The 21,814-nt window shown below is 38.0% G+C and overlaps 1 protein-coding gene across 4 annotated transcripts in view; it reads left to right on the forward strand.

Annotated features, from left to right (window-relative positions):
• LOC150084913 (poly [ADP-ribose] polymerase tankyrase-like) overlaps positions 1-21,814 on the forward strand; it is a 1,170,388-nt gene that overhangs the window by 844,920 nt on the left and 303,654 nt on the right. For all 4 annotated transcript variants that reach the window (XM_090376702.1, XM_090376704.1, XM_090376701.1 and 1 more), the window contains 3 exons: positions 475-551; positions 965-1,112; positions 15,243-15,332. In XM_090376702.1, the coding sequence (XP_090232828.1) occupies positions 475-551; positions 965-1,112; positions 15,243-15,332 (315 nt within the window). The remainder of the gene's footprint in view (positions 1-474; positions 552-964; positions 1,113-15,242; positions 15,333-21,814) is intronic.

Consider the following 21,814-nt stretch of genomic DNA (forward strand, 5'->3'; position numbering starts at 1 on the left):
ACTAAGCCATATCATAGGTGAAAATTCAAATCTTGCAGAATTCTTCTCCTTCCTAAAATGAATAGGATTGTATAACCATTTTTAACTGCTTCTAAATCAACAAATGCAGGCAGTATGCACCACTTCCATAAGTGCAATATGGCCTAAGTAGCCATTGCACTTAAAACCCCAACAGCAACAACAACAACAACAGTCAAGGATACATATGATTTCCTCTTTTTGTTTAATCTCTCTCTCTCTCTCTCTCTCTCTCTCTCTCTCTCTCTCTCTCTCTCTCTCTCTCTCTCTCTCTAAACATGCAACATTATTCACTATTCTTAGTTTTATATGTTCTCCGATTAACAATTATAATTTTTGGAAGTTTTTTTTTTTATTTTTTTTATCTTATTTCACTTAGTATTTAAATTTTAAAAATTAATTAATTATATAAATGAGGTTCTTAAATCTTTATTCTATTCATTTGGTGATTTTTAGAAACTAAAAGTCATTGATCCAAAGGATAAAAATGGAAATACTCCACTTAGTTTAGCAGTGAGAAATGGCCATGAGAGGTGAGTGTTTTTATTTATTGATTTATATAATTAGATTAAATAATGCAATGAAACACTCTTATGCCATGTGAATAATTCAAAGTTAATTAATTGTTTGTTTCCTTCTGACTGTAAATTGATATGAAGGTATATGAGCTGATGTATTGGTCTGATGATAGAATCTGGTAAGGATCCTGAAACATTGCCTTTTTATCAAATTTATTTTAATTAGGCCACATCCATTTAATAAACAAACCTTGACTTGAATTATTCACGTGGTATGAGTTTTGTTACATTATTTCATCTGTAATCACTACGTATCATCATTCCCAAATTACAAAAGTATATAATTGAAGAATGGAGATTTTACTTTTCAATGAATGTTGTGTGTGTAGATTAATTATTATTTATTATGTTTTCTTTTTTTTAAATAGCTGTGCACTAATGCTTTTGCAAAAAGGTGCAAATTGCATATCTGATGTAGTTTATACGTTTGATGCCAGTCAACATGATCAAAAATACTGGGTGTGGTCCCATGTACGACCAGAATTACCTCTTCCAAAAAAACATAGCATATTGCAGGTAAGTTACTTTTAAAAATCTGAATTTACATTTTGTTTATCAGTTAACACTTGGTGTGCTTGCTTGTCTGTGTGTTTTGGATTTTTTCTGTGACAACATGAAGCCCCCCACAGACACACACACACACACACACACATCACATTTCAAGTAGTGCTGAAATTTTGTGTTCAGTATTAGTGACTGATTTATACCATATGTTCGCTTCTCATGGTCATCTTTCTATTTTTCATTTCAGCAGTCTACCAACACCAGTTAGATATTAAATCATTAATAGTGTTTATTAAAAAAATAATAAAAATAAAGAAATAATGAAAGCTCTTTTCTACTGAAGCCAAACTGCACTTGGTATATCAGTATACAGTGTTCCCCCAGCATATTTTATCAGCCGGGTGGAATTATGTAGTAGCCAGGTGGGGAAATGTAATACTTCGCAATATTATAAATTTTCTGTTATTTATAAATGTGACTTTAGCAATCCAGAGCAAAAATTAATTGCATAATTTAACATTATATGATCCTGTCACATTGTTTTCGATCGCATAGTATGTTTGAATTAATATTGATCAAGATCAGTGAGCAGTACCATATGGTACCGCAAGAATCGCTTAAATTTTAGCCAGGCGGTCAGTTAAATTCACTGGGTGGTGCACCATTTGATAGGTTCTGGGGAGAACACTGGTATAGATGATTATCATGAGACCTATATTAAATTAATTTAAATGTATGTGTATTGAGGAACACATTTATACAGTATCTAGGAATTGAAATCAGTATTATATAAACCACAGACTGTGTATAGTAGATTATGCCATAAAGGATCATGTTTTGTTTTTTTTTGTGTCAATTTTATTTCCTCTTCCACAAAAGATGGCATATGCACTTTCTTGAAAAATAATTGGATAATTTTTAATAAACTCACTTTTCTTAGTTGTATCATGCATATGTACAAATTTTAAGCACAATTTTTTATAGATGCACAGCTATAACTTTCTTCCATGAGTACAGGGCAGGGAATCTTTTTGTTTACTGTGAGCCATGCTTTAGATTCAAAACCACTGGTAAGCCACCATAAAATTGGTTCTCACTGAAAAAATTTAAAACTAAAAATCCACAGCAAAGAACGTTTCACAGTGGATTTTCAGTTTCTGTGTTATGACATTCTTCCTAAATGTTTTCTATTTTAACTTCAAGATAATGAAAAAAGAAAGAAAGAAAGAAAGAAAAAAAAAAGTTTAATAAAATTTCAGTGGTTGTTGAAACTGCATGTCCTTTTCATATTCTGGGACAGGAAAATAGTGAAAGGCTAATGCAAACAATAAGGTGAATATCAGTCAGTTTTGCTCTGCACTTTTAATTTTGGGATCATTGTATAAAATACATTTGGCACAAATAGCTAGATGCAGTGCAGTCTTCATTTATTAGAAGAAGAGTCTTTAATAAATCTTGTCTATTGTTTTCACCTAAAATTGTTTTTTGATGACCTGTACTTCAGTTGAAAATTGGACTGCAATGTGATAATTTCTGTTTCTGTTATGTTTGCTATTTACACTGATATCAGTTTTCATGAATACTTTTAAAATGAAAGTAACTGTTGATTTTACTGCTTGAAAATCAGTAAATCAATTATCTTAAGAATTTTCTAATTTTCATTGTATAGTGTTTTTCCCCCATTTCAGCATAAAATTATTTGAATTATTACATTTGCAGATCTAATCATTTGACCTCCTCTCTCCCTTATTTATATTTTAAAGTTCAGAATCGGAATCATTGAATTTTGCTATAAAATCCAGAAAAAAGATGTGAAATCTGATAACCGTCAAGGATTGGCAACCTTTTCATTAAGTTAGTTTTTAATTCAGTAAATTTAATTATTTTTATTATTAGGTTCTGAAACCTTTCTAACTCTTACCCTTTACTAAGGGACTTTCTCTCACAGATAGGTTCATAGTGTATAATTAGAGAATAACCACAAGTATAATTCACTATCCTTAAAACTATGAATATTACATTACTAGAAGTAAGCACAAGGGCGCTTATTTCTTGTAATGGTACGTTCTTGTAATGCAATGATTATTTGGTGATATATGATTCCATAGTTTAATATATTTGGAAAATTAGTAGCTTTACTACAGGAGCAATAAAACTAACATCCTCTCCGATTGTTGATTACATACTGTTCTTAATATGTAGGTTAGTGCAAATGCATCATTTTAACATAGCTATCTACCAAAGTAATTAAATTAATTTATTAAATTGGCATCGTTTTCGTTATATCTCCTGTGTCCTTAAATACTTTATAGTCTATATCACTACGCACCATCAGGCATCTCTCATATTGTGAAGTTATACTTCCTAACTGGGTTGTCACTATTGCAACACCAGGGTACCTGCCCACCCACCCACCAAAGAGAAGCTTTTAAACAGTGCTGTCTGGGTAATGGTATCCGCTGAGAATAAATAACAATAGTCTTCTCCACTGGTGAAGTGTTATTTATTCGAGGTAGTACATACCATGGCAACTCGTTGGGAAGGCAGTCACAATATGAGATATAACCAAAACGATACCAATTTAATTAATTTAACTACTTTGGTAGTTAGCTATGTTAAAATGATGCGTTTGTGCTAACCTACATATTAGTCATTCTACCTCGTAGCATGAGGCCTTTGCCCTTAAATATTTTATAGTCTATACTGTTATTATTATTGAGACTAAGTTTTATTTTTCATCTACATCATTTTTAATAGTGTGAAAAATATCTTTTTGTGTTTTCTTTCAGTTCTGATATAAGAAAAAAATAGCCCTTACTAATTAATCCTTAAAAACCATTCTGGTGAAGACATTTATTTCTGGTTTATTGGTTATTCCAGCTGGTTGCATTATATTGTAAAACAAAAAAAAATATCAGTTTCAAGCCATTCTACACTTCAAGTAGCATTCTTGTTTCATTGTTGTTTGTGGATTGTAATTCAAACAATTTTATACAGAATAAAAAAGATCACTACGTTTCATTTTTTTTCTTCCATAGTAATGATGCAGCTTCAGGTATATGAGCTACACTTTAAAAGAATGCTATTTTATTTATTACGTATAATTGTACATATCTTCTGAATAGAATATCTATATTTTGAGATATTATCTGTCATATATATGTAATCAATGTAAAAAATATATTCCATGGTAGGGCAGATTTGCGATTTGTACAGAGTGAACAGCTGTTTGGAAGAAAAGTAATTCCAAGAACAAAAGAGAAAACCAAATTTTTTTAGATGCAGAGGAAGCAATATTTGTAATATGTTTGTGCCAAGAGAGCTTAGAAGTCAGGGTAATCCCCAAAAGAGATATATCATCTTGACTTGGAATCCGAGTGTCACCAAAGATAAGCATAGGAGCAGACGAATCCTTTTTGTGAGATTAAACTTTTTGTGAGTTTTAGAAAGATTGAAATCAATTAAGTTGTCTTTACCCCACTGGAGATCAGCATTTAAGGAATTGGTAGCGGGTATTCGAAAAGTTGAAGCTGATTGAGCAGGGCAAGTTTTCTCAAACTGGAAAGTGGAATGCAATGTGCTATCATCGACAAAAACTATGGATAGGATTTCCGGTCAATGAAAGAAGATCATTAATACAAGAGGAAAAGAGCGGGGGTAAGAACTGATCCTTGGGAGACACCAGCATTAGTGGAGAAGTTAGAAGACAGAGAGCCATCTACCATCACCCTCAGTGAGCGATCAGAGAGAAAACTGGATAACCAATTACAAAAAAATAGTTGGCAAACCATAAGATGGAAGCTTGTTTAGAAGACCTTTATGCCAAACACAATTGAAAGCCTTTGAGATATCAAGAGCAACTGCTTGTGTTTCACCGAACTTTTCCATTGTTGTTGTTGTTTGTTATTTGGTTTTTAGGAGCATTAGCAACCAAGGCCATATTGCTCCGGGAATATGCGGTGGTCATACCCTGACCTTTCCATATTTGGTGGTAATGGGCTCGAACCCCGGTCTAATCAAGAAGAATGTGCTATGCACTGCTGCTCCTTCCCACCTGGCTATGGAGGCACCCTTTTCCATTGAATTTGTCCATAAATGGGTAACATAAACCAGTATAACACCAGTGGATCAACACTGACAGAATGCATTCTGGCAATCATTGATCAGACGAAAGGTTTCTAGGTAGTTTTAAGAGTTGGGGGTTAATTGATTTCTCCATTACTTCAGAAAGAGTAGAAGTAATTGCAATGGGATGATAATGGATGGGAGGGATTTGTCATCCTTTTTAGGAAATGGCTGGATATGAGCAAATTTCCAAACAGAAGGGAAAACACCTATGGAATAAGAAAGTGAGCAAAGAACAGGAGTACGTTCAGGAGCACAGGTTTTGAGAACAAGTGAAGAAATATCATCAGGACCTAAAGCTTTCTAAGCATCAAGTTTTGTCAAAATCCTTCTGACATCCTTTTGACAGAAGACCACAGGAGGCATTGAATGGAGAAAGTTGGGAATGGTGGGAGTTGTTTTATCAAGATCATTAATACATGAGTTGGAAGAAAAATGGGATGCTAGCAGGTCAGCTTTATCCTTGGCTCAAGTGAAAACAGAACCATCTGGTTTTGATAAAGGCAGGAGCAGAGATGGGCAAAAGTTGCAGCCAGTAGCTTTGGCAAGAGACCAGAATGCTCGCCTACCATTATTTCTAATAGATTTCTAACAGATTCCGAATACAGTGCTTTGTATTACATTATCTAGTTTTACTTTATACCTTATGCTATCAGTTCGAGATATACATACGTTAAGCTATTTCTTATCTACTACAATATGGCTGCTAGTTAAACAATATTGGCGCCCACACCGGGAGTCGTAACTTCGAAAAATAGCTTCAAAATAAGAAGCTAACAAATGCTACTAAACCTATTTAATATCTCTGTAAAACACAATGTACTATGTTAATTAACAAAGAATATGGTAAAAATTAAAAATACTTATCCCTTTACAGCAGCCAAAAATCCACCGACTGTTCTCTTCTGCGACTCCAGCGCCCTCGAATTAGCTTATATTTCTTAAAATAAATCAGTATGTCATACATTACTGGCGGGACTGCCAAAATGGCTGCCTTCTTGGTAACACGTGCTGCAAATCGCACCGTGCGTACTGATAGTTTTAATCAGTTTAAAATAGTGCCAGCTTTTGGATTTGTGCCATACAAGGGTTTTTATGGCACAGTGGTGAGATCATTTTTCATTTTTGTGGGCCATTCTTGTGCATTTCAACTCGTTTGTATCCAACGCTAGTAATGTGTCTTCCCACCTTGGGGGCATTGTTCTAGAATTGCAAAAGTGTAGCAAACACATATTTCTGTTGCTACCACGGCTGAACTGTACAATTGACTGGGAGGGTGACCCCCCTGTGTGAGTACAATCATAGCTGAAGGTCACTTGTTGCTTAAGTTTCCCTTTAGTGAGAGATACTTAGTTGCACTCTACGCCTCTGGCAGTAATTGCCCTTCCGCGACCACCTGCTTCTCACAGCATTCATCTCCCTACTACACTCGAATTAGAAAACAAAAACAAAAACTTAAAAGACGTTATTGGATGTCGTTTGCCTCTGCGTTACGACGAATATAGTTTCTCTTGTGGCAAGGAAGTTGTCGGCGACACATTCACAGTGTGCCAAGATACTGGAAGTGAATGGCTGATTTTGCCCCCACAGTTTCAGCAGAAATTTGAATTGTGCCGCTTGATTTAAATAATTTTGCAAGCAATAAATAATAATCACTGGTCTAACTTAATACTATTATAATGACCATATGAATGTCATCCCAGGGCAAATAGCACGTGACTTATACTGTTAAATCCTATTGGTGGTAGCTGTTCTTGTGTAGCACTTCTTAAGTTGATTCACCTACTAACTTGCAATGGGTATCATCTGCCCTCATTTTCTGAGCTCCTTCTGTGAGACTGTCTCGCCATTCGCTCCTCCGCAGTGAATCCCCAATTCGTATCTGCTCAAATGGAGGATAAATCGAGGAAATCAGCTGTAAACACAACCCTGCCAATGACCGAGAACCCTAAAATAGCAGAGCAACACGAAGAATTTCAAACTGAACCCCCATTAAGAAGAACAGAAAACCAATGGATACCAAATTTGATCAGGAAACCAGGTCAAAATCTCAAAACAGAGGAACCATGGAACCCCCCCCCTCCCAAACCAAGTACACGGACATGAGACAACTTGACCTCTCCCTTGACCCCAACATGCTTGAGGAGACAGTTATCCAACAATCGTTATAACTCAAATTAGCACTGGAGAACTTGCTCAAAGAGGTAACTAACAGAGCTAAAACACTTCTTAGGGCAGAAATCGTCACCCTATGGAATAAACTGGAATTGCTGCTTATCCAGACTCACGTGGAAAGCGAAAAGGCAACTGCAAAATTGGAAGCCTACACTGACTGTGGAGGCGCCTCCGTAGCCAGGTGGGAAGGAGCAGCAGTGCATAGCACACGCTTCTTGATTAGACCGGGGTTCGAGCCCGTCGCCACCAAATATGAAGGATGCGGAAAGGTCAGGGAATGACCACCGCATATCCCGGAGCAATATGGCCTTAGTTGCTAATGCTCCTAAAAACCAAACAACAAACAAACAAACAAACAAACAAACACTGACTGTGGAGTAAAACAAATGCGACAGCGCAACTTCACGTATGCCCAAGTGCCAAGGAAGCCAACACCAGACTTTATTCCCGAATCTCAGGAACTGGGCTACAAGACAAACAATTCAGGTGCCAATCTACGGAATAAAACACTATCACCCAGACCTAACCTAGTGGTACTTAAACCCCTTACCAATGAAGGTTGTATGTCTAGTGAGGAGGTCAAGAAGACCATCGTGGACTCCTTGACAGATGACTTAAAGAACACTAAAATCAAGTCAATTCGCAAAACGCGAAATACAAGAGTAATTATAGAAACAGCCACAAAAGAGAATGCTGAACTGATTATTAAGAACCATAAAATACCATATCTGGGACTCCTGGCCGAGCCCGCTAGACAAAAGGGCCCTTGTATACTGGTACTAGACGTGGACAAAGATCTCCCTTCAGAGGAATTGCAAAGTGAAATTTTCTACAGAAACTTGAAACAGGAACTCCCAGATGAAGAACCGACTTCTCACATAATCCCTAAATTCCAAACAAAACCCAGAGCTGGGCACACCATTAACTGGGTCTTTGAGCTATCACCCAAGGCCTGGAAGATCCTCTCCCAGCAAACAAGAATTTACATCAACTGGGGCAGCCACCGCTTTAGGGAGCATGTAGCCGTCCCGAAATTCTTCAGGTGTTGCCGTTTCGGCCACACCACGCCGACGTGCAGGCAAAATCTGCCCACCTGTGGCCACTGTGCCGAAATGTGGCATGAGTACGCTACATGCCCCAAAAAGTGTCAACCTCCCACATGTGCCAATTGCAAGGCCATAAAGGTACCAGCCAACCATTCACTCCGTGACAGCAATTGCCCAGTTTATCTCAAAGCCAGAAGTGCTCAACAGTCAAGAATAGATTATGGAGAGTAACAGACCAAACGTAAATATCCACACTGTGAAAATAGCACAACATGACGCTCAGAGGTCCAAGGCTGTTGCTGCACAACTGGTCAAAAAGGCAGGTGAAGAGAACTTAGATGTGCTGCTTCTTCAGGAGCCATACACTCATAATAAGAAGGTAAAAGGCTACCCCTTGAGATTTAAAGTAGCCCAGGTTGATGATGACATACCCTGGGCTGCGATCGTCATTGGCAATCCCAAACTGACTGTCACCAAAATCACTGATCTGTGTACTAGCTGGGCTGTGTGTGCCCAGGTAATTTCACCACTAGGGCAATTCTACTTAGTCTCGATATACTGTCGACCGGGGGGAAGATATTCCTGCCACCCGACATCTACAGACCATCCAGCTACAAATGCCAAATGCAAAACTCATTATAGGGGCTGATGTTAACTGCAGGACCCCAGCCTGGCACAGCCCAACTCAAAATCATAGAGGAAATAGAAATGGCCAACGTCTTGAGGACTACTTGTCTAACAGCAACCTGGTCATTCTAAACAAACCTAACTGCCTGCCAACTTTCTCCAGTACCCTGTGGGAAGCTACCATAGATGTCACCTTAGCCTCAAGCTCCATTAGCCTCAAGCTCAAGCTCCACCTTAGCCTCAAGCTCATGCTTCCTGGACAGTCCGTGAGGACTGGACCACCTCTGACCACAGGGTATTAACCTTCCAACTACACCGTTCACTAGTAACTCAACCAACCAACCGAACTCAACAAAGAAGATATGCCCTGAATAAGGCTGACTGGAAGCTTTTTTAAGGAGGAATTGACCAGTGCAGCTAGCCACTTCAATCCTAGCGCCCTTAGCCCAGACCAGTATCAATGCGCAGTTACACAGCTTGTCACTAATGCTGCAAACAAGGCTATCAAAAAGAAGAGATTCACCAGGACCAGGAAGAGATTCACTGGTGACCAGAGACAGGGGACAGCACCTGGTGGTCACCAGAACTCAGGCTCTTTGACGCGAAGTCATTTACTGACGAAAACACTATCAACGTGCAAGAAGAACGTGGCTTCTAGAAGAAACAGAGGCTTTAGTGCAGCAATATCGAGTGACCAGGAAGAGCACAGAAGGCGCTCATGGGAAGCCCTGGTAAGGAAGGGAATGCCGATCTCTGGGGGGGGGGGGTTGTGTACAAAGTGACCACTAACAAGACCCCAGAGGTGAGGTCGTATCAACCACAAAATTACCGAACAGACTCTACACCAGATCGTGGCAAGACACTATCAATAATATTCTAGATGCTACATTCCAGCAGCCTGCTGACGCACACACAACAGAACAGCTAGAGCTCTGCACGGAAAATGAAACATATCGCACAACTGCAATTGAAGAACCCTTCACCCCAACCGAGCTCAACTTAGCTGCATCTAGAATCAGAAACAAGAAGGCTCCGGGCAGAGACATGCTCGATCCAGAAATCGTCCAGAAAGCCATTGAACTTATTCCCACTACCACACTCAACCTGTTAAACCACTGTCTTCACCAAGGATTCTTCCCCACAACCGTTAGACTTATATTGAAGAATGCAACCAAACCACATGATCTGCCACAATCCTACCGGCCCATTGCACTGCTGCCAGTCTTCAGCAAACTTCTCGAACAGATGATCTCCCATAGAATAGAAGCCCACTACAATGACGCTGGTCTTTCCTCACCTAACCAGTACGGTTTCCAGAAAGGATGCTCCACGGTAGATGCACTGGAAACAATCATTGAAGCTGCTACCATCTGCAACTCCAAATACTTTCTTCTAATCTCCTTCGACTTTGCTGGTGCCTTTGATTCCCTCTGGTGGCCCGCCGTCCTCGGCAGGCACCGGGTGATGCAAGTCACAGAAAACTTATATAGACGCATCAATACCTATCTCCAGGACCGGCGAGTTGTCGTGTACACTCCCCACTGCAGTGTCTCCAGACCAGTCTTCAGGGGATGCCCTCAGGGATCTGTCCTGGGGCCTCTCCTCTGGAATCTGGTGCTGGATGATTTCTTGAACGCCAATTTTGAACACCAACAATGTACAGACCCAGGCCTATGCAGATGACCTGGTCATGCTCTTTTCTGCCAATAACAGAGCTCAACTAGAAGCAACTGCCAACCAGGCCATCTCCACCCTTCAAGCTTGGGCAGAGCATAACAACCTAAAGATCTCCCCAGAGAAAACCAATTCGATCCTACTAAAAGGTACCCTTGATTTGAGAAGACCACCCCAAATCAAGGTCAATGGTGTTACAGTAAAACTAAAAACAGAGCTTAAATATCTAGGTTTGAGAAGGACATGGTTTGAGAAGACCACCCCAAATCAAGGTCAATGGTGTTACAGTAAAACTAAAAACAGAGCTTAAATATCTAGGTTTGACCTTAGACAAAAACCTTTCCTTCACTCCTCATCTAGATCAAATCAGGATTAAATTCAGGAAGTATGCTGCCCAAGTCTCAAGAGTTGCCCGGAAGGACAATATCTATCAGAACACTGTCCCTATTCTATAAGGCAGTTTTCATCCCGGTTATCACCTATGCCTCTGGAGTCTGGTACAAGAAGGCAAATACAGTAGTAAACAGATCGCGCCTAGGAACTATCCAGCGCTCTCTTCTCCTTCTGTCTTCGCATGCCTGTTGCACTGTCAGCACCTATGTGCTCCTGGTCCTAACTGGATCCCTTCCACTGGACCTGGAGATTGTTCGCCATGGGTTGCTCTATCAAATAGCCAAAGGAAGAGCAGTTACCTGCGCAGGTTTCACCACTGACCCAGCAAATAATAGAAATGCTGAAAAGAAGAGACTTAATGAACATCTAACAGACACCTGGCAAGAAAGATGGCAGACCTCAACTAAAGGTGCTGTCACCAAAATATTCCTCCCGGATGTCAGGGCCTCCTTCCCCCTCACACCTGTCTGGTTTTCACCGGGACTCTATGCTACCTACCTCCTCACTGGACATGGCTCCTTCCAGAAAAACTACATGGCTTCAGAATTTCAAACTCATTCCGCTGTCACTGTGGAGTGGATAAGACGTGGGACCACCTTGCCCACAGCTGTGAAATCTACGAGGACTTCAGGAGGATCCTAATAACGAGACTTCAACTACCAAAGAGCTTCAAACGAGCTTCAACTACCAAAATCAAGAACACCTCACCCTACAGAATGAAGAAACTTACAGAGCCCTGACTCAATTTGCAATGGACCTATTTACCAGGCAGAAAGCGCTACCACCACCTTAGCATCCAAATCAATAGGTCATAACAACCATGACTGCCAACTGTTGCTGCGCATCATTGAGCCATGGATGCTAACGCCTTGGACCAACTTACACAAGACTTGACCAACAAACCATCCGGAGTATAGAACCCAACTTGATCCCTCACATCCCAAGTAGTCAACTGGTCTCCCCACTTGTTTGGGACAATGCTAGCAGTGCAATCAAAGACAGGGTCCACACATTGACAAATTCCTCATCATTGATTCCTGGACCAACTTCTCCCGACCAGACGTGACACATCTCATCAAGAAGAGACCTACCATCGATCCCTGAACTTGACTATCATATCTTGGACTCCTGGTTTTGACCACCCCACTATTTGTTATCATGGACTACTGGACCAGCCTTCAGTCTGGATGCGACACAGACTCACCAAATGGAGTCCCAGTGACGACACCTGGACTAGACCTTCCTGAACATGACCCATCCACCATAGCAGCACTCACACTGCTGGATTTCCACCAAGTGTCGGCTCCAACTGACTGGCCGTGCTAGCTGTACCTACTCTGCACTTGCGGGGTTTCTGTCTGTCTCTCTCTCTCTTTTTTTTTTTTTTTTTTTTTTTTTTTTGCTTCTTTTTTCTGTTTCCTACCATCTGTCCCTTTACCCCCCCTCCCCCCATTTTTCTCTTACACAATGATTGGTTTTTTTTTTTTTTTTTTGTCCACCCCACTCCTCTTTGGTGAGGCACTGGGCATGCCATACTGTCATCAGGGGCTATCTTCCCTGTCGGCCCCTTCTTCTGTTTCCTACCCTTCAGTCTTCTGCCTACCTCCCTTACTTTTCTCTTTCACAATGGTTTTTTTTTTTTTTATTTATTTTTTTTATATATATGAGTGTGTGTGTGTGTGTGTGTGTGTGTGTGTGTGTGTGTGCGTGCGTGCGTGCGTGTGTGCGTGCGTGCGTGCGTGCGTGTGTGTGTGCGTGCGTGCGTGCGTGCGTGTGTGTGTGTGCGTGTGCCCCACGGGTCTAAATCTAAATACATCAAAATTATTGCCCGACCTATTTGGCCCTAGAACAAGTTATCAGCGAACAACCCCACCCTCTGTTAAAATTACAACCATTGCTCAAGAAACAGTGATCATCTCATTCTCAAATCTGGTTCTAGCCACTGAAATCCCAGGAATGTGGGTGGCAGGACCCGCCAGAGTACTCTAGCATCAGTGGTGCACCCGGTCAGCCTCCCCATGGCACGGTGTGGTAACGTCGGGTCCCACTAGGGACTCGGCAGCTAAAAGACCAGAGGAACAAAGGGCACAACACAATATACAGCATATGACCCCCACATACTTCAAATCTCTGGCCCGATACAATGTATACCCGCGACGATGGGAGAAATCCCAGGAGCCGTTAGACACTAACATACCTTACCTTACATTACTGGCTAGAGAATGCGAAATTGGCATATTTTGGTAAACTGTAACTCCCTCTATATTTAATAACTGTGACATGATGTGAAACTTAATGGTGGTTTTCGAAATCTATAAAAATTAGTTAAAAACAGCATTTAACTTCTTGGAGGTAAAAATCGTGTTGGCTAGTGTTATTAGAGCTTCTTTGGATTCAGGGAAAGTAACTGTGGACTGGACTGTGGATGAGCAAAACAGGAGATCAGAGGATGCATGAATAATTATAGACCTATTAGTTTAACTTCTGTTCCACAGGAAATAATGGACTCTCTGGTTAAAGTGAGTCCATTATTTCCTGTCTAGATGCTCCTGCATTACTTATGCAGGAACATCTAGACAGGAAGGAAGTTATACTTCAGTCACTGTTATGGGTTTGTTAAAGGAAGATGTTCTCTGACCAATTTGATTGGATACTATGATGCAGTGACAAAGGAATTAGATGCAAAATATAATAATTTTGATTTAATATCTTGGATTTCAAGAATGCTCTTGATATTGTTGTGAATAAAAGACTGCTGCACAAACTGGAACAATGTAGCATTAAGGACAAGTTACCACTACGGATAAAGGGATGGTTGATTGTTAGAAGACAGAGTGGTTATCAGTGGGAACTGACCTTCATGGATTAATGTTATTAGTGGGGTCTCCCAAGGTTCAGTGCTGGGCCCATTCTTGTTTTCAATATTTATTAATATGGTGAAGGTATATATCAGACTTAATATCTAAGTATGCAGATAATACAAAGGTTGGGAGGCTAGTAAAAAATAGTAATGAAATTATGCTTTGCTGTAGCATCAAGATCTATAAAAAAAGGAAGATGGTCTGAGAAATGACACTTGAAGTTTAACATTAACAAATGCAAGGTACTGCATATGGATAGCGGTAATCCCAAAGTAACATACCAGCTGTGTGGTACTACAGTCAGGGTAGTGGAGAATGAGATGGGCCAGGGGAGAAAATTGTGCAGTCTGATACGAAGTTCTCTTATTAGTGCAGCCAGGCTGCCAAGACAGCTCATTCCTGATATACAGGAATTTTTCTAGCAGGGATAAGGAGGTGATTAACCTCTTGGATATGGCAGTGGTCTGGCCACACCTTGAGTACTGCATACAGGTTTGGAGTGCTCCTCTTAGGAAAGATATAGGGCTGCTAGAATGAGCACAAAGATGAGCAACAAGATTGGTGAGGGGAACAAAGGGATGCTCTTACCAAAAAAGACATCAGTCTGAAATTTGCAGCATTTGCAGACTTAGGAACCTGTGAGGTAATCTGATTGAGGTGTTTAGGGATTTAAATGGATTGAGGAAGCCCAATATTATGGATTTATTACTCTTGCTCAGACTAGGCATATGAGGGGTGTAAATTCAAATCAAGGAAGGATGGTTGCAGAATATATTTGTGGAAGTTTGACTTTAGCCAACTGGTGGTTGATTGTTGGAACTAGCTAACATCCATTGTTGTGGAAGAGGATAGTCTAAATGAATTTATGGTGGAATTTGTAGGTGAAATGGGATTTTTTTCTCTCTCTTGTTAAAGCTGTATATGCTTGTTCTATTTCATCATTTGCCACTATAATACCAGTACTAAGTATTTTTATTTATGAGATCATTAGTTAGATGATGATGATGAGATAAATATACTTCCAGTTGCAAAGATATATTTCTATAAATCTGTAATTAGTCTTCTTGCAATGCTAGCAGACTACTATAGAGAATAACTGAAATTTATAGACATGATATATTGATGCTTCATTCCTTATATTGTTTGCCTTATCCAACGCAACTCACACCTTCCTGATTTTACTAAATGCCTTAATTTCAATTATTATTTCTCTGTATTCCCTGACTCTAATTTTTCATTAGGAAGTCCTTCAGAAAAACTGGCAAGGGATCTTTTTCTACATTTTGGACCATATTGAGGGCACAGGAAAAGGAATGACTATGGCTGTTGAAGTAAGTTTTTTTTTATTATTATTAATAATTTTTACCCTCTTAAAATTTGGCCTATTTATAAACTGCATGCTGTTTTGTTACAGGTATAATACAGATAGAACTGTAAAAATGTGTTAAAGAAGTATGATTAAGCTATTACTCTGAGTCTCCTCATCTGATCTCAGTTTTGTCCCCATCTTGGTGGTTGGACGAGGAAGGGATCCTGAGATTTAATAAATTATGTTTGATGAATTAAATGAATTATATTGAATTGGAAAAATTTTGATGCTCACAGAAGACAGACTTTGTCATTGCCATACATTTGCTTTGGTATTGTAATTGGTTTTAAAGAAATTGCATTTGCCAGCTAATATGCAATTTCCTTAAAAGGTTAGGCCATCATTTAAGGAAGCAGTCTTTTTTGGTAGGGGGACAATACATGGAAGAAAAATATGCTTAAATAATGAGGAATCAAAGTTTTATCAATTAGCATTGCATAATTTACAAATTTAAATTTGTAATGGACATATTACCTATTATTACTCAATATCACTGATACAGAAATAGATGAAGCAATGGATGTTCTGCAGTCTTATTTCTGTAAATTTCACTGTGAGTGAATCTACCATAATGTTTTTAAAAAGAAGAAACTATCGGGTGTATGGTGCTCCTTGATTGGAGAACTCACAGTAGTTAAAGGAAATGTGAACTATAACAAATTATCCTGCTCACACTTGTAATTTGAGAATTCCTCACAACGGTGCTGAATATGAGGTGATATTCAACTGGGAGAGGGGGAAGGATTTGTTTAAATCCACTCATTCTGATTTGGTGAAATGCTGAGATTGCTTCTGAAAGACAAACCTAGACCACAAGGCCATTTTTATTTAAAAAAAAAAAAAAAAAAGTTGCAATCAACTTTTCTAGGAGTGAATTTTACAGCTGTGTTTTCCTTGTAGCTATAATAATTAGTTGTTCTTTAGCATTCCTTCTAGGAAATAATCCAGGACAGAAATCTAGACAGAGAAGTCCTGACTCTGCTATTACTGTGCCAGCAAGCAATCCAGTGACTTTGTTTTAAAATTAAATATGTATGTTGCCAGTGAAATTTAATTTAAAGCAACCAAAGTGTTGACTTAAAAAAAATCCTGCTTTCTAAAAATCAAAGAAGGCTACTGGTGGTTCCATACCGCTATGAAAACATATATCAGTGTAAGTATAACTGTTTAACAATCCAGTTACATAAGATGACTGCACTATGGAGATTCTGTTTACTAACCTACATATGGCAAAGTAATATATACATGCTCGCCATGTATGTTGCTTTGCCATATGTTGGTTTAAAAACAGAATATTAATCACATTATATTTTACTGATACTTTTTAGTATTTATTTTAACTTTTTTACTTTGCGGCTTTAAGGTGGTAGGATACTCGTTATATATGTATACATAGATGTTCCCAATGATTTTATAACCTATTATTATTTATTACAAAATGTTCCTGGACACTTTTACTGTTTCCTTTCTGACTGTGGGTTTTGACCCTGGATGTTGATGGGAAAGTGCAGAAAACTTTTTGGGTTTTTTTTTCTCACTATGACTGAACTAATCAATTCCTGACGAGTTCAGTCATAGTGAGAAGTAAAGGTTTCTTGAAAAAAACATCCAGTTTTCTTCTGTCAAATTCGCAGAAAAAAAGTTATGAAAGTAGGGTCGTTTCCTTCCAAGTGGATTAAAATCCAAAGCTGCACATTTATATTCAGGAAGCAGTGAACATGCTAACACATTTGCTGCTTGTATGTATGTATGTATATATATATATATATATATATATTTTTTTTTTTTTTTTTTACACCATCCCTCGCTCGCTTGACTGTGTTGTGAAAAGCAAATGGAGGGGGGGGGGTCTTCTCTTCTCTTGATCAGACAGCCCAATGAAACCTACGTAGATGTTTGCAAATACAACTTACAAACAGAATACTTCTTATAAATCCATATTTTATTCATGTTTATCAGACATTAGTTACCAAATCTTTTCTGTTTTTCTTTCAAGTAAAAGGTAGAAATAGGTAAAATGGTAGATTACCCTTTTAATAGCTGCCATTTTTTTTTAAAAAGTAGAGGGATATTGTGCAAAAATATAAATCCTGAGGTGGCACACATTTTTTTTTTTTAGCAAATTTTGAAATTTCATCAATTAGCAGATCCTCAAGTTTTTAATATATGTGTTGTAGTCCCTGTCTCATTCAATATCATTAAAGTTCCAGAAAAACTAAAACAATGTAACAGTTATAGGTGTTTTACTTGCTTATTACATAAGGAATATATGAAAATAAATATCTTCGAATACATGAGGATAACATCATAGATTTGTACAGTAATTACAGGTAACCTCCCGTATAACACGCTACTTCTACAACACAGTTTCGTTCTAACATGATTGATAAATTGCTGCAATCCTCATCCTTGCACAACACGGTACTTATATAACATTCTCTGACCATGTTAGAGTGATGGTTTCGCTCTAACACGGTTAGAGAATTGTGGCTAACCTTACCCTACTATTATGTTGGATGTAAGTTTTCAACATATCCATTCTTTTTTGTGAATCCCCACTGTTGACTTGCTGTCATTATGCAAAAAATTATTGGGAAATCCCCATGTTAGGTTCTGTGCTATAGAACTTTGCTTGTTTGAGACCATAAAAAATTGATTTTGAAATGTGCAGTTTGTGACTTTTAAGGTTTTTTGTAGGGTTATTTTGGCTTTTATTTGATTGTTTATAAATATTTTTTTCCGTGTATGTATTACTAAACTTTGTTCTTAAGAACTGTATTGGAGTAATTTCTTTGTTGTGAATTAAATTCCAACTCTAAATTATGCCTAAGGAAAGTAAAAAAGCACCACTCAAAAAAAAACTTTATTTCTCTAGAATCAAAGATACAAATTTTGGATCGTCTTGAAAAGGGGAATAGCTATCGTACGTTGCAAAAAAAGTTTAAATTTAAATTAAGCAAAAATCCAGACCATAAAGAAAAATGAACAGAAAATTAGAGCTGTAGACTACTTCATTTCTGCAAATATGACAGCTTGTCCCCAAGTGCCAGTAATTCAGAAAATGAAAAAAAGCAAGAGTATTCTGATTGACAACAGAAGTAAAAAACATTAGATGACAATGTAATTAAACAAAAGGCACTAAAGATTTATAATCATTTAAAAGAAAATGGAGAAACTTTTGTTAATCCCAAGTTTGTTGCCAATAAAGGTTGATTTGAGTGATTTAAAAACTGCTTCTCATTACATAACATAAGAATTCAAGGGGAAAATGCATCGGCTGATAATGATGCTACCAAAAACTATCCAGAGGAATTTCAAAAAATTATTGAAGAGCACGGATACACACCACATCACTTTTTCAATGGTGATGGAACAGGTCTTTTGGTGAATAAAAATGCTCAACAGAACATTTATTTCAAAAAAAAAAAAAAGAAAAAAGAGAAAACTGCACCAGGTTTTAAGGCATCAGAAGATCATCTAACATTACTTATGTTCAGTAATGAATCAGGAGATTACAGATCCTCTAATCGTCATGCAGTGAAAGGTGTAAATAAAAACATGTTACTGGTATATTGGAAAGCAAATAAAAAAGCTTAAGCTTAAAAATTTACAAAGATCTATCAGGCAAAAGCAAACAAACCCAAACTACTGATTTTTTAAAGAGAGTAGAAGATGCATGAAATCCAGATGCTGCAGAAGAAAGTGAAGATATTCTGCAACAGAGAAAACATTCTCTTTTGATTGTGCTTAGCAGCGATGAAGAGAAAGACAATTAAATAAACATATATTTTCTGACTTATATGTATCACAGTTTGTAAGATATTTGTCAAGTTATCACTATTTTTAATAAAAATTAAGTTTTCAATAGTTATAAAAAAAAAAAAAAAAAAAAAAAAGGTGTATTTTTGTTAGCTTTTGGAACGTAAACCCCATTTTTATACTAGTTCTTAGTCCCATATAACAGTTTCACACTAAACGAGATTTTATAGGAACCTAACTACCATGTTATATGATGGTTACCTGTATAAAAGTCTGTTATGTCCTTGTCTACATATAGTTTTTTTTTTTTTTTTTTTATGAAACCCCAAGCACGAGAGGTATTAGAACCTATAGTACTTATTACCATGCATGGGTTGGAGGTTGAGAAGATATTTGTTGACATTAGACTTGAACTTGTGTAGACTGTAATTTTCAACAAATGTGTATGAAGGAAGTTTGTTCCAGAAAACGGCAGTTGAATGAATAAACGAGGAAGATGGAAAGTTGGTTCTGAGAGTTTTGAAGTTGGACAGTAAATTGATGTTAGCTGGTGGCGGCACGTGTTTGAACTCTTTTGAAAGAGTACGGGAATTATAGAATCCAATTCAGAAGAACGGTGCTCATGGAATTATCTGTAGAAAAGGCATGCTGCAGAAATAGTATGTCTATGGGACAGCGAGTGGAGAAACTGTTAGATATGAGTAATTAATTAACCTAACTGCCCTCTTCCGATGGAATCTAGAAGCCTGAGAGAGAGGTTTTGGGGCATCACTCCAGATGTGCGAACAATATTCCATGGTAAGGTGGATTTGTGATTTGTACAGAGTGAACAGCTGTTTGGAATAAATGTAACGCCGAGAGCAAAAGAGAAAACCAAGTTGTTTAAATGCAGAAGAAGAAATATTTGTAATGTGATTATGCCAAGAGAGATTAGAAGCCAGGATAATACCCAAAAGAGATATATCATCTTGCCTAGAAATCAGTGTCATCAAGAATCCTTTTTGCGAGATATAAGACAGGACTGAGTTTTAGAATAACTGAAATCGACTGAGTTGTCTTTGCCCCAATGGAGAATTACCTGGAGATCGGCATTTAAGGAATTGGTAGCAGATATTCGAGAAGCGGAAGCTGATTGAGCAGGGTGATTTTTCTCAAAGTGGAAAGTGAAATGCAATCTGCTATCATCAACAAAACTATGGATAGATTTCCGGTCAATGGAAGAAAGTCATTAATATACAAAAGGAAAAGAGTGCGAGTAACAACTGAACCTTGGGGGGACACCAGCATTAGTCGAGAAGTTAGAAGAAAGAGAGCCATCTCCCATCATCATCAGTGAGCGATCAGAGAGAAAACTTGATAACCAATTACAAAAAACAGCGGCGAACCATAAGATGGAAGTTTGTTTAGAAGACCTTTATGCCAAACATGATCGAAAGCCTTAGATGTCAAGAGCAACTGCTTGTGTTTCACTGTGTAATGTGTAACATAAGCCAGTATCACCAATAGATCGACACTGACGAAATCTATACTGTCGATCTTTCATCAGATGGAAGGTTTCTGAATAGTTTGAGTTGGCAGTTAATTGATTTCTCCATTACTGTAGAAAGAGTAGAAGTAATTGCAATGGGATGATAATTAGATGGTAGGGATTTGTCACCCTTTTTAGGAACTCGCTAGATATGAGCAAGTTTCCAAGCAGAAGGAAAATCACCTTTGGAATAAGAAAGGTGGCAAAGAACAGTAGTGGGCTCCTCCGTAGCCAGGTGGGAAGGAGCAGCAGTGCGTAGCATAAGCTTCTTGATTAGACCGGGGTTCGAGCCCGTCACCACCAAATACGGAGGATGCGAAAAGGTCAGGGAATGACCACCGCATATCCCGGAGCAATATGGCCTTAGTTGCAAATGCTCCTAAAAACCAAATAACTAACTAACTAACCCAAAGAACAGTAGTAAGTTCAGTAACGCAGGTTTTGGGAACAAGAGGAGAAATACCATCTGGACCTTTCTTAGCATCAATATTCATCAAAATCCTTTTGACAGAAGACCACAGGAGGCATTGAATGGAATGTGTTGGGAATGGTGAGAGGTGTTTTACCAAGTCATTAATACATGAGTTCTCTTGAACAGCCTTAGCTGTTCAAGAAAAGAATGTTGCATTAAATTTGCTGTATAGTGACAGTTCACTACTTACTATTAAGATAGCAACATTGAAATAGTTAAAATGTAAGAGAAATTATAAGCAGTTATAATAGTCACTTCTTAACAAATATGTGTTTACACATATATTTGTTAAGAAGTGACTATTATAATATAAATAATATAATAAATATAATAAATATATTTGTTATATTTATTAACAAATATATGAGGTTGAAATCACCTCAATATTTATGAAAAGTTCATACCTCTGTATCAGATTGTTTAAATTTAACCGTGATGGTTCTAAATGTACATAGTTTCTTCTTTGTGAGCAGCTTTTTGGTTATTTGTTGAAATTAGGAAAATTGTTTCTTGGTTGGAGATGAACTGTATTCTAGCTGAAAAGATTTACTGCCAGTAATTTCATTGTGGCCATCACTGGCATTTATTCCTTGCATTCACAAAATAAGTGTTACCAATCTTATTCCCTAATAAAGTAATTAACTTTTTTGCATTCAGATTTTACATCTAGGATGAATGATCCTGT

This window comes from Mastigoproctus giganteus, chromosome 6 (assembly GCF_048544385.1).
Source record: "Mastigoproctus giganteus isolate SK-2022 chromosome 6, ASM4854438v1, whole genome shotgun sequence".
In the NCBI taxonomy this organism is placed as follows: Eukaryota; Metazoa; Arthropoda; class Arachnida; order Uropygi; family Thelyphonidae; genus Mastigoproctus; species Mastigoproctus giganteus.